The following is a 13,785-nucleotide window of genomic DNA, read 5'->3' on the forward strand; positions in this document are numbered from 1 at the left end:
CAGAAAAGAATGAGATGGTTCTAATACGGGTTCTAACGAAATATGCCCTTGATGATAAAAGTTAGTTGCAGAACACTATGATCCCACTTAAAAAAATTGGGAAAAGAAATTACCATTAAGTATACACAAAGAACTACACAACAGAAAAACCAGATTGTTAACTGTAGATGTTTCCAGGGATAATGGGCAACTTTATGTTTTCCTGTTTTTCTGTTATGTGGATGTGTATTGAACTAATTTTTAGAAACCAAAGATAATTAAAGAGTGCATTCTGCAGCTGTGTTCAAAAAAGATAGATTATTGAAAAGAGGTGAAACGTGAATATTTGTTTTCCTTGGTTCTTGAGGTTGGCCCTTTTATGCCAAGGCAGGATGCCTCAGCAGCAACTTAACGAGCCCAGAGAAAGGGTCTGACCTGGCTCCCTGGCAGGGAGCTGGAGGGAGAAAGCAAAGTGTTCTCCTTGCATCTCCCCCGCCTTTCTGTTCAGCAGTAACTGTCTTGCAGCTTTTTGGTTATGAAATGATTGACCTTTCTGTTGAGCCTAACAACACCTCTACCGGTGCTGGTTTGGACTGGAGACCCCAGGATGCAGAAGAAGGGTGTATGTAAGAGGAGGGCGCTCCAGAGATGTAAATGTGTGCTTTGTTTTCCTCTTAAAGCAAGAGGATAGGGAAGGGAAGAATGCAAGAGCAAAGCTTAACATTTTTCAGTAGTTGCACCAGTTCTGATAAGCTGATCTCACTTGTTGTGGTTTAAATACAGAGTAAGATTGTAAGGTGCTGGCTGTCTGGGGCTAGTTCTGCCTGGATCTTGGGTATTGCACATTATGTGAGAATTAAGGTTATGATTTGATTTGAAAGACTAGGCTTTTTGCAGCTTCAGTAGCAAGTGTTCAGCGATGTTTTGCTTCCCTGGTGTTTATGTCTGGGTGTGCTTGTGATCCCCCAGCCTGGCTTCTGAGATAGCAGTGCAGCCTCCTGGGGGACATCTCTGTTTCTTGTGGCTTCTGGCCTGAGCCCCGTACAGAGAACTTTTCTTTTCTCCTTAGTTCCTCTGAGGGAGGAAAGCCTTATCTTTTAACTTAGAAATGAAGTCCTGCCCTCAGAGATCTGGTTAAACCCAAAAGATTCCTTTGCTATGTTTTTCATTGAGGCGGATTCTGTTTATAGGTAAGCAAAGCTGGCTGTGAACCCCAGAGAGCCGGCAAGGCCATGTGACGTCTCAGCGGCCCCACTCACTGGGGAGTGACTCCAGTCCCACTGCAGCCATGCCAGGGGACTGACATGGAGAAGACATGATGCCATGGTAGAAAACTGCGTTTCCAGAGAAGCACAATCACCTCTGAGTGACATATTAGACCCGTGTGTGAGGCGTTGTGTAGATACTTTGCAAATCACCCGTGTTTTTTGGTCCTATTTTTTTGTCCACTTGTATTGTATGTGATTACAGCCCTTTCTCATTTTACACAGCAGGGAGCAGAGAGGGCATGGGAATAAGGTGCAAGCATTCAAACATAAATTGCAGTTTGGCTCTGGTTGTTAAAAATTTTTGATATGAGCTAAATTTTTATTAAATCTCCTTTTTTATGGAGAAAAAAATAGAATCAATTTGGAATCCCAGGAGGCTTTGGTGACTTTTTTTTTTTTTTTAAGTATTCATTTCATTAGAGAATTAGGTAAACCTTACATTACACAGGCAAGGCCAAAATAATTTTGCATAGTTAAAGTGTGTTCAAGAAACCAGTCACCATTTAACCAGATTAGACTTCAACAAGGAGATGATTACCTCCAAATAACCTTCATTTAGGAAGATGACATTCCTCCAATATGTGGAAAGACAGTAGATGCATTTTCTTCTCCCTGCCACAGAGGAAGAAATTTTCCCTCTTGAGGGACCAACACTATTTCTTCCTTTTTTTTTGAGATGGAGTCTTGCTCTGTCACCCAGGCTGGAGTGCAGTGGCGCAATCTTGGCTTACTGCAACCTCTGCCTCCTGGATTCAAGCGATTCTCCTGCCTCAGCCTCCTAAGTAGCTGGGACTACAGGCACCCGCCACCACGCCCGGCTAATTTTTTTTGTATTTTTAGTAGAGATGGGGTTTCACCATGTTAGCCAGGATGGGCTCAATCTTCTGACCTTGTGATCCGCCCACCTCGGCCTCCCAAAGTGCTGGGATTATAGGTGCAAGCCACCGTGCCCGGCCCAACACTGTTTCTTTTTTGCTGCTCTTTTCCCCTCTCCTTTCTTTGGTTTCCCCTTTCCATGAAGCTTCTTTAGTCATCTTTGCTCATCCTTAAGATCCTGATGCTCCTCTCTGTAGAATCCAAGAAACCAGAGTGTCCCCATGAGTGCCGGTAAGTGTTGTCATCTGGATGCGCAGTCATAAGTCTGCTTCTTCTTGGCCAAGGGTGGTTCACTAAACGGTGTCACCACTTTCATGGACTTGAAATCAGTAGGCCTGGTGACTTCACCAAATAGCCGAGCACTGAGACAAGACATGCGCAAGGCATATTCTGAAAGAGAAATTTCTTGAGTGACAAGGAGCTGGAGTCCCTGGTGTTGACTTTCTTCACCCACACCTTGTGACTGGTTTTATTTTAAGAAGGGCAGGGTTTGGTAAATGTTTGGTATCCTATTTGCTTTTATTTTTTATTTTTTAATTTAATTTAATTTATTTATTAATTATTATTAATTTTTGAGACGGAGTCTTGCTCTGTCACCCAGGCTGGAGTGCAGTGGTGAGATCTCAACTCACTGCAACCTTTGCCTTGTAGGTTCAAGTGATTTTCCTCTCTCAGCCTCTCAAGTAGCTGGGACTACAGGTGCCTGCTGCCATACTTGGCTAATTTTTGTATTTTTAGTAGAGACAGGGTTTCACCTTGTTGGTCAGGCTGGTCTCGAACTCCTGACCTCAGGTGATCCTCCACCCACCTCAGCCTCCCAAAGTGCTGGGATTACAGGTGCGAGCCACCGCTCCCTACCCCTATCTGCTTTTAATGACTTATGTGAAATGCACCCTGTTCTGCGATTTTTGCGTTTCTCTACCCTCTTAACCTCCTTAGTACTTCTGTAGCACTTGTTTTCCCCTTTGCTTGTTTAGTCATTTATGCGCTTCTTTATTCCCTCTGTCTAGACAGATTCAGTCTTTTTTGTCTCTACCAGTTTATTCATCTCTGCTGTAAGCATGGTAGGGATCTGTGCAGTTTGGCTGCCCTTCGTGCTGTTCACAGTTTGCCAAGGGCCTCCATAATGAAATGGATCAGGGTAGGATGGTGCTGTGGGTGGCATGTGGAGGAGGCCTTCCTATGAAGCACTGCCTTCCCTGGGACATGACAAAGGACAGGTGATGAAGCCAGGCCTCTGGACTCTGGCTGCCCATTAGAACAGCCAGGGTGGGGCACTTTGAAAACTGAGTGAGTGAGGGCCCCACCTCCAAACGGGCTGCTTCATTGTGGTGGGTGGACCTGGACATCAGGGTTTGAAAATCCTGGCCATCCTCATGGGCAGCCGCATTTGAGTTGAGGATCAGTGCTTTCAGTGAAGGGGCTGGACTTCGAGGACTTTCGTTCTCATCCAGATTGAATATTCAGTGATTCCATGAAGCCTATCTATGTTTATGTTGGCCACCCAACGTTTTAAGTTTTAAAAGCTATTTTAGAAAACCTACAAAATAATTTTGTATCCTTACAGCACGATCTTCCTTTTTCTTTCTCACCTCCTTCCACCCTCTTTTAGCTCCTACAGCCATTCGATTACTTCTTTTGTGGTTTCATAGTTTTAAGTGTTTGTGGAAAGGTGTTGGTCAGTCAGAAGGTTGTAGTGAACCTTTTACACAATCATTTTGGAGTATAAACTGTGTTTTGTGTTTGACTATCTCTGTGGGGTTTAAAAGCTACTAACAGCTTATCCAATTTGCCATTTCAGAACTAGGGAAGCTGAATAATGCTACTTCTGTTTTACATGGGATGAAAGATCAAGACCCAAAGGACAGAAAGATAAGGCAGAGGGGATGAAAGAGGGGCCCCTGTGTCAGGGGCTAACAGTCATTAGCACTTCACCTCTGCCCAGATGCCTCCTCAGCCAGCTAACAGGGACACCTGATCTCTCCTTGGGAAGATGTAACACGTTAATCTGACCTGTTGTCTAATTGTAAGCATGAAGCAGGCCTTGAGGCATTAGATCACCACAGTGTGAAGCAAAAGAGACAAGACAGACCTCTGCACAGGAGCGGCCTTCTGTGCCTTCTCCCATGTTTGTGTTCTGGCACCTGTCACCTTATATTGGAAATCACATACGCGTGAGCCTCCTGAAGTCAGAGGGAATCATGTCTTACTCATTGTCAGAGGCATATTCAAATCTTCATGATTGAACCTAGTCCTGTCAGGCTGAACTGCTGCATAATATGAATGTTTACCTGTGTCCTATCTAGATAGCGTCTGATGGTATTTTTTGTTTAAATGATTTAAGTAATAGGCACTCATATTTTCTCAAGTGTTTTGCATGAAATTTAAGGCATGTAAGATAGAGTGAGGAAATACTTGGTTTAATTTCGTTTTTACCCCCTTCCTTTTTACCTTATGACCAACAAATACAAATAACTACTTGTCAGTAAAAACAAACCTCAAATCTGTTCCTTCTGGAAAATGATTTCATAGCATATTTTTTGTTTGAAGTGCTCATTTGAACTCCTTACAATGAGAAAACATTTCATTTAAGGGAAAAAACAAAACGTGTCCGGCCATATTTTTGAAGTCTTAGAATGTATTACTATCAAATAATGGGAAAAATGCTAGAATTTTCAATACACAGTGCCTCAGATTTATTTAATATTTGTTTCTTACTAGTTGACGAAAAACGAAACAGCAAATGTAAAGTAAAATTACTTTTTATTCTAAATACTCTTTCAGGAGCTCTTTCCTAAATCCTTGTGAATAAAATTACACTTGCAGTGTATTTATAATCCTTTATAATCCCTAAATCCTTAAAAAGCAAGTTGACCCAAATGTTTAAATAAGGACTTTATTTATGAACTGAATATTTCTGATTCTCTTGGGATGTCATTATCTGGCTACATATGAAACAGTATTCACTTATGCATGCTTCAGAAACTTCATATATTACTGTGCATTTGTTAGTATGTGAACAAAGAAACTTGTTTTGGTTGTGAGCAAAATGCAGATTTGTTCTCAAAATTGAGTTTTAGTATAAACTCAAATAGGTCGGCAGAAGAAGAGTTTAATTTTTATGTATCTAAATAAGGTCTCTTTCTTCATTAAAAGAAAATTAAAACCAAGCCCCACACCCTTATTGAATCTGTCCCAATAAGATGCTTTTTGGGTTCTTGTTTGTGCAATAGTTGGTTATTATTTACTTTGTCTGCAAATGTCTGCAAACAGAAATGACGTAGATACTGTTGCTCCGACAAAACTAAAAAAAGATTTTCACTAAAAGTACCCAGATCATATCAGTGGGAATAAATCCACTGGCCTCGGTGTATTTGCCCTACAAGGATCTGTGTTTTTGCAGTAAATATTGTAATTGGAAGTATATGTTCTTGTAGACTAAAGTTTTACTTGAGGACATTTTTCAGTTAGGCATGTTTATTTTGGGGGTTTAGTATTGTCTTTCCCCTTATTTATTTTTACTTATCTGTATGAGCAGAAGCTACAGCCAGCTCTCTCAGCCCTTAGCCTATTCTAAATTGCTGACTCCTTTTCTTGAAGATGGAGTGTCCCCTTTCTGGGCGTCTCTAACCTCATCCTTGCCTCCCCCCGCAGGCCTTTTCTGCCTGCGATTCCTCAGTTTCTCTACACCTGAAATGTTGGGGTATCCCAGGGACCTGTCTTGGCTCCCTTCCTTTACTTTCCCTCCCAGATGTGAGCTGCTCATGTCCAGTCTAGAGCCCCTGTCTTGGACTCTAGGCCCACTTACCCAGCTAGATGCCTTTACTTTCGAGTCTTCCTGGTCTTACTCAGCGTAGACAAAAGCAGAACTCATTGCACTGTCTCCCCAAACCTTCTCCCCTCTGCACTCCCTCTGTGAGCTAGTGGCACAGCCATCCGCATAGAAACCCAAGCCCGAGCCCTGGCACCATGCGCCGTCTTCAGTGTCCTCAGCCCCCCAGCCAGGGCACCACCAAATCCTGTTGGTCCTGTCTTCCAGAATCCTTCATTCAGCCTTTCTCTCAGCCTTCAGGGCTTAGTTCTCAGTTCAGGCTCTCAACATGCCCCATCTCAATTACTGTAAAGGATTCTAACTAAACCTCTTCCTCTGGGCAGGGACTCACTTACATTCATCTCACATTTTTGAATCCCTGGCTCTGGCGTCTAGAGATGCCTAGAAAAATGTATAGAAATCAAATGAAGTAAATGACTCAAGTCCTCCTTGCAAATAGGTGAGTCTAGGATGGAGTTATAAAGATAAAGAATTTAGGATTTTATCACAAGTGGACATTATGCCTTCATTTTTTTAGAAAATAGTGCCCCAGAGGCCGGGCGCGGTGGCTCAAGCCTGTAATCCCACCACTTTAGGAGGCCGAGGCTGGTGAATCACCTGAGGGCAGGAGTTCAAGACCAGCCTGACCAACATGGAGAAACCCCATCTCTACTGAAAAAATACAAAATTAGCCGAGTGTGGTGGCACATGCCTATAATCCCAGCTACTCGGGAGGCCGAGGCAGGAGAATTGCTTGAACCTGGGGTGCAGAGGTTGCAGTGAGCCGAGATTGCGCCATTGCACTCCAGCCTGGGCAACAAAAGCAAAACTCCGTCTCAAAAAAAGAAAGAGGAAAAGAAAACAGTGCTCTAGGTCCGTTCTGGTAGAGGGTTTTATAAACTTACACACAGGTAGAACCCGTTTTTTCTTTAGTCTCTTAGTATACTTGACTAACTTAAAGTAATGTTTAAATGGCATTAGGTTTTTTTAATTATTTGCAATTTGTTGTTGAAACTATATTTGGCAGTATGCCCTTTGCCTTCAAATGTTCTGAAATTGTTAGTCTTCTGATCAGGATTCCAATGATTTTTGTTTTTAGACCTCAGTTATCTCCTTTATATCTGTATTACGCATAACTTCTTGGTGCTTGTGAATGACAGGGCACACCTTACCCTGAGCGTGAGAACCTTGAGCTCAATTATGCCTGAATACTAAAACTTACCAGAGCAAGGAGAGAGAGACTTTGGTCTTTGACTAAAGTATGTCTTTTTAAGATTGTGAGAAAAGGATAGGAGAGATTGGTCCTTGGAAAAACTATCACAGCCTCTATCGTGACCAAGTTATGATGTATTCTTCAGTTTCTTCTGACCCTGGGAATCCAGGGAACAGTCAAGTGATCTACTTTGTATCGTCTTTTTGTTTGTACCATTTCCTACTGAGTCACCAGTAAATTATGTGACTTCACACATTTTCTCTACCTTTTGATATATAATGAAAGACGTCACTGCTCACTTCAGATGCAGCGGAAGACGCAGCATGTAGAAACGTCAGGTATTTTCATAAGCCTCAGAGGACTGAATGAGGTTTGAATTTTCTGTTCAGAGTGGGGTTAGTAATTGGGAAGAGTCACATGACTTGTTAAAATAATTTTATATACTTGCTTAGAAGAGTGGCAGGGTTCTTGTATAAATTGATTATTTTTGTTTGACAAATGTTCTTTACAGAAATCACTTTTACCAGGAAAATCTTATAAATTCTTTTTTGGAGAGTCACTATGGCTTTGTTGTTGTTGTTGTTGTTGTTGTTTTTGTTTTGTTTTGAGACAGGGTCTGTCATCCAGGCTGGAGTGCAGTGGTACCATCTTGGCTCACTGCAGCCTCCATCTCCTGGGCTCCAGCAATCCTCCTGCCTCAGCCTCCTGAGTAGCAGGGACTGCAGGCGCACACCACCTTGGCTGACTCATTTTTGTATTTTGTGTGGAGACGAGGTCTCGCCATTTTGCCCAGGCTGGTCTTGAACTCCTGAGCTCAAGTGATCCGCCTGCCTTGGCCCCCCAAGGTGCTGGGATTTACAGGCGTGCACTAACATGCCCAGTCTAACTGTGGCTAAGTTTTTACCAGGCTTCTGTTGTGAACCATTGGCAAAGATGTGAATGAAACCTAGACTTCCTATTTTCTCTTCTCTCTGTCCTGTCTTCTTTTTATAATTGACCAACAGTTTTTAGGCCTCTGCGTGATGTATAATTATTTGGCAGTATAAAAGTGGGCTATAACCAAGCGAGTGCTAAGTGCAGACAGATGCTTGACCTGTTGAAATTTTGGCTATTTTTTTTTTGAGACAGAGTCTCACGCTGTCACCCAGGCTGGAGTCCAATGGCACAATCTCGGCTCACTGCAACCTCCACCTCCCAGGTTCAAGCAGTTCTCCTGCTGAGGCCTCCCAAGCAGCTAGGATTACAGGCACCCACCCCCACGCCCAGCTAAACACGCCCAGCTAATTTTTTGTATTTTTAGTAGAGATGGGGTTTCACAATGTTGGCCAGGCTGGTCTCAAACTCGTGACCTCGTGATCTGCCTGCCTTGGCCTCCCAAAGTGCTGGGATTACAGGTGTGAGCCCCCACGGCTGGCTGAAATTTTGGCTTTTAAAATCATTTAGATCTCATCAGGAATCAATTATTTAAAATATAAAACTTTCCTAAAGATTTTTGACTCTTTGTAGATAAAATACCTTGAAAGGATAGATCATAATCTTTATGGCAGAGAGATCTTTAAGGTGTATTTGATATGAAATCACAAAGAGAAAAATCTTTCGAGTCATTGGGTTTGGGAATTATGTCATGAACACTGAATACAAGGATACTCTTAAAATTTAAAACCACCTCCTTTACTGTATGTGTTGACCTTTGACCTGAATTGGAAAGGGGATTTTTAACATTTCTCTATAATGTTGTTAAAAAGACATTGGGCCTGTGGGTATTGGGCCTTAAATTGAATTTTCCTTACATAGAAAAATGGAAAAAATTGGTTTAGGTGTTAGGTCGTAACAAAAAGTAGGCCCTTTTGAAGATTAAATTTATGACTGCCTTAGCCTTGTTTAACTCCATGCCTGGCCACAAATATTAGTGTTGTGGCTGTCCATCATCTGAGCAGTTGCACAGCTGTTCATTCACTGCCGTGCGGATTCATCTTTATGTCTAATGCTGCTTTGAAGAACCTTCTCAGAGGTTAATAATGAGAGGATGTAGCAGTAGGGACAACACCATGGCAGATGAGATCTTTTAGTAGATTCTTTTAATCATGATTTTAAACACTAGAAACCAAAAGCTTTATAGTCTCCTTGTGAAGAAGCCCTGGTGAGCGTATTTGCTGTGATAATATTAGTCATGAGTTGCTTACTCCTTGATTAAAACCTCCTAGGTTTGTTGACATACTAGTCACTATTCACCTGCTAGGAAATATAGGACTGAGTTGTCATGGAAGGAAATAATGGTGCTGGGATTTGAATAAATAATTTATGGATAATTGCAGAGCCTTTGTCGTCTTCATCCCACCATTTATTAAAGAAGACTTTCCGAAGTATACTGCCATGAGATCTAGAATAATTGAGTCATGTTTTGTGAACCACGTTGGAGACAGACTTCTCTGGGAGGCCACAGCTTCTCCAGAGGGGACCTTTAGCTTTGGAGTGGGACCAACCTGGGCTTGAATCCAGGGCCTGCTAGGTTGGGCTGTTTGTGTCCCGGGGCTGGTGGTTGAACCTTGCAGGATGCTGTGGGCATGTAAATCCTCTAGCGCAGCCCTTGGCCTGTAAGAGGTACTTCGTAAGTGTCCCCCTTCTCTTCTCAGTGCAAGCTGTGTGTTCACCTCCCATGGGAAGACATTCCTAGTCCCCTGCTGTGGGCTCCTCCTCCAGTGCTCCGTGGTGGAGTAGCCAGCAGTGCGCCCCGAGAGAGCATGGTGCATTCATTCCGTGAGTGCCAACCACACTGCATGTTCCAAATAACACTCCTCCCTCTCCCGGCAGGTGCCTGAGATCATCAGCTCCATCCGTCAGGCGGGGAAGATCGCCCGGCAGGAGGAGCTGCACTGCCCTTCTGAGTTCGATGACACATTTTCCAAGAAGTTCGAGGTGCTCTTCTGCGGCCGCGTGACAGTGGCGCACAAGAAGGCTCCGCCGGCCTTGATTGACGAGTGCATCGAGAAGTTCAATCACATCAGCGGCAGCCTGGGGTCCGAGAGCCCCCGCCCCGCCCCGCCCCATGCCGCGCCCACAGGGAGCCAGGAGCCTGGGCGCAGGCCCATGCGCAAGTCTTTCTCCCAGCCCGGCCTGCGCTCTCTGGCCTTTAGGAAGGAGCTGCAGGATGGGGGTCTCCGAAGCAGCGGCTTCTTCAGCTCCTTCGAGGAGAGCGACATTGAGAACCACCTCATTAGCGGACACAATATTGTGCAGCCCACAGATATCGAGGAAAATCGAACTATGCTCTTCACGGTAAAATATCACCCAGCTGGTGCACAGCCCCAGTGTGCCATACGCGTTCAAGAGAAAATCTCCTTTACGGAGTGAAGATTCTTAGTCAGTTGCTTTTGATTTATGTGTGAATCCATATATTTTCATGCTGAACAATTCTCTTCTTAGGATAAGATCCTTCCTTTAGCCATAAGCCTTTACAGTCATCAGGGAGAAACAGAGATCCATCTCGTGCCCATGTGTCATTTTTATCTCACCTCGTAATTATAAAGACACCTTTTCAGTGTGGAAAGAACAGTGAAAACGTGTAAATAAAGCCAGCAGAGAGATTTTAAAAATAAATACGAATTTCAGAGGATATATTTCAACAGAATCTTTTAGTTGGAAAGCACCCTCTCTACTATTAATATGTTTATTTATGAAACATTTACCCTTTGCTAATCAGGATGAGTGGCTTTGTGAGTGACATTATATTTGAAATTTATACCCAAAATGAAATGTTAATTTAGCCAATTGCTTGCTTTTTTTTTTTTTTAAATAAGAAAAAAAGTTACATTGACAGCCAAATGCTAGAAAAGGACTGGATGGGGGTGGCGGTGGCTGTCCCAGGCGGGTGGGGTTCCTGGTTCCATGCTGACCTGGGCTCTTCTGAGTGGGTGTGCCCTCCCTGGGAGTCCCCCCGGTCTGAATGGATGAGGTGTGGAGCTGTCCCAGCAGTGAGCCCGTCTCCGACAATGGAGGAGCTAGTTTTTTCCTTGGCCTCCTCTTTGGCTTAATGCTGACTGACATTCTGTAGAGAACAAAATTACCTTAAATATAAAGTCCCCTTTTTGTGTCTAATTCAGGACACAAGTGAGATGGCCAGGGGGTAAAAAACCGGCTACCTAGGTTAGTGGAGTGTGGATGTGTGCAGGTTTAAAACCAAGGGGGTGCACCCAAGGGTAAATAGGGCCGAGGTTTTCATCTTTTGACCATTAATCTAGTGTACCGAAAAGAGTCGTCAGATTTGTGCTTTAATTTGTGATCTGTGGTTTTTAAAAAAACTTCCTTGGTGACACTGAGAAAGCTGCCTCCTGCATTTATTTATAAGTACTAACTGACTGCTGTGCTAACGTCCCTTGCCACATGCTGGAAATGCAACCGTGAACAAGACAAGTATGGTCTCTGCCCACATGGAATTTAGATTCCAGTAAAGGAGACAGGCAACTGAGTGCACAAATAATTATCTGATTATAATTGTGGTAAATGCTGTGGAGGAGAGGTACAGGATGCCTGAGAGCATTTCCCAGGGTAATCGGGAAAGGCTTCTTTGAGAAAGTGATTTTCACCTAACATAAGGTTTCGTTGTGGCCACCTGGGAAGGTCTTCTGGGCTCACAGAGCAGCAGATGAGAAGGTCCTAAAGGCAGGGATGGCGCCTGGTGCCTGGAGAATCCCGGAGGCCTGAGTGCCCCCTTTGCTTAGCATTCTTCCCTCAGTTGTTGCGGTCTTACCTCCTCTTGCTTCCTCTAGGTCTCTGCTGAAATGTTGACATGGAGGAATAATTGTATCAGTAAGGCCAGTAGCAACCTCACTTCCAGGTTTTTTGCTTTATTTTTCTCCATAGCACTTTTACCATTTGATACAATTACAAATAAACAAGTAAAACATTTTATGTCCCACATGCCCCCAAGAAGATAGGCTTCAAGAGGGCATGGATTTTCATGTCTCTGTTCACTGTTGTTGTTGCTAGTGCCTAGAGCACAGCTGTGCTCTGTAGACACCTGTTGGGTGAGAAATAAGTCCGGATGGCTGCACTGAAAACAAGGAAGGATGGTGCGTAGAGGTGGGGCTGGGGCTGGAGGCAGCCCCACGAAAGTTATGTTCATTAGGCACAACTTTATGGGTCTCGGTCAGGGTTTGGTTTTTATCCTGAAAGGAGTGGGCAGTCACTGCATGCTTTAAAACACAGTGTGAAATATCTTTGGCTACAGAGCCAGGATACTTGGGGGAGGGCAAGAGTAGGGTGGGGAGGGGAGTGAAGCTGTTGTGGTAGTCCAGGGGAGAGATAGTAGGGTTGTGAAGTGCAGTGGGAGTGGAAGGGACAGACATGCAGAAAGTCAAATTAATGGGATGTATAATCCTTTGGATCCTATGGGGAAGGAGAGGGATCTCAGGAGCCCCACCCAACTTTAGATTCTGACTTGCTCTTTACAACCCAGCCACAGCCAAATAATCATGTCTTGGAGCCTCTCACCTTATGAGATTTTCAAAGGTTATTTTTAAAAACAAGTAAGGACTATCTTCACTATGTAGGTAAAGACAGTGACTTGTAAAGAGGCTAAACATACTCCAAATAGATATTTATTGGTTGTTTACAAATAAGGAGGATATTGTGTTGGCTCCTACTCTAGAGAGAGACACAGTCTAATTTAGAAAGATGTTGCATGTTAAAAATGAATTAGTTTTTCATCATCCTTGGTCTCCATGGAAGGATGAGAGTAAAAGGCTACCTGCCACTCTCTACTGGCTGAAATACAGTTCAGAAACAGTAAGTGTGCAAAAACAATTCAGAGTGCAAAGTCCATGCCCCAAACAGAATGCACGTTTCTTGGGCTCCCTCACTGAGAATATAATTCCCTTTGACTTACACCCCAGTTTCTAACAAGCTTGTGTATCTGGTTTGTCTTTAACATCAAAACATAGAGTGTTTAGAGGAGGAGATGGATCTGGGGGTTAGAGTGGCAGCATCAGGATGTGACCACTGACTTATTGGTCCTGAGGAGAAACTAGAGCTATAGAAACCAACATACACTGAAACCCAAGAAGCTTAGCGCTTCGGAGACATGGAGTCTAAAAGGCAGGCTTTCATAGCTTGCAGGGGCATGTGCACACACAGTAGGATGAGTATTGCAACACAGCAGTCTCCTAAAATTCGTGTCTATTAGCATGTCCCAAGGCAGTAAGAGGATTGTAATTGATGCTCATACTCTAACTTGAAAAGGTCCGGTCACTAGTGTATGTGAATGCCTCACATGTAATATGTACTATACAAATGGTAGATTATTTTAACAACAATTTAAAAAGACTTGTCAGTAAAAATCATTTCCAAAGTATCTTGGAAGCTTTCAAAGAGTAGATTCTGTTTTCTGGAAGGTTCACTTATGTGAAGACCTCAGTTTTTAGGGGATGTGTGGATCTTGAGGCCTGTTGCTAACTTTTGGATATCCGGTTCTTTCATCTCAAGGAAGACTGCTGTCTTATGTAGGTGAAGGCACTAACAGATGTCCAGTGTGACCTGAAGTCCAGAGGATAAGAGGGAACCTTTGAAATGATTTCTACAGTGATAGAGTCAGAATTTTATAGGAGCTTGCCCCTTTTATTCTTTATTTTTATAGGTCATAA

General features: G+C 43.4%; 1 protein-coding gene across 25 annotated transcripts in view; it reads left to right on the forward strand.

Moving 5' to 3' along the window:
• Positions 1–13,785, forward strand: part of TBC1D1 (TBC1 domain family member 1) — a 253,237-nt gene that overhangs the window by 114,682 nt on the left and 124,770 nt on the right. For all 25 annotated transcript variants that reach the window (XR_012434775.1, XR_012434776.1, XM_045392240.3 and 22 more), the window contains one exon: positions 9,959–10,423. Coding sequence is in view for 23 of the 25 variants with exons in the window: in XM_045392240.3 (XP_045248175.2) it covers positions 9,959–10,423 (465 nt within the window). In the remaining 2 variants the exon portion in view is untranslated. The remainder of the gene's footprint in view (positions 1–9,958; positions 10,424–13,785) is intronic.

This window comes from Macaca fascicularis, chromosome 5 (genome assembly GCF_037993035.2).
Source record: "Macaca fascicularis isolate 582-1 chromosome 5, T2T-MFA8v1.1".
NCBI classification, from domain to species: domain Eukaryota; kingdom Metazoa; phylum Chordata; class Mammalia; order Primates; family Cercopithecidae; genus Macaca; species Macaca fascicularis.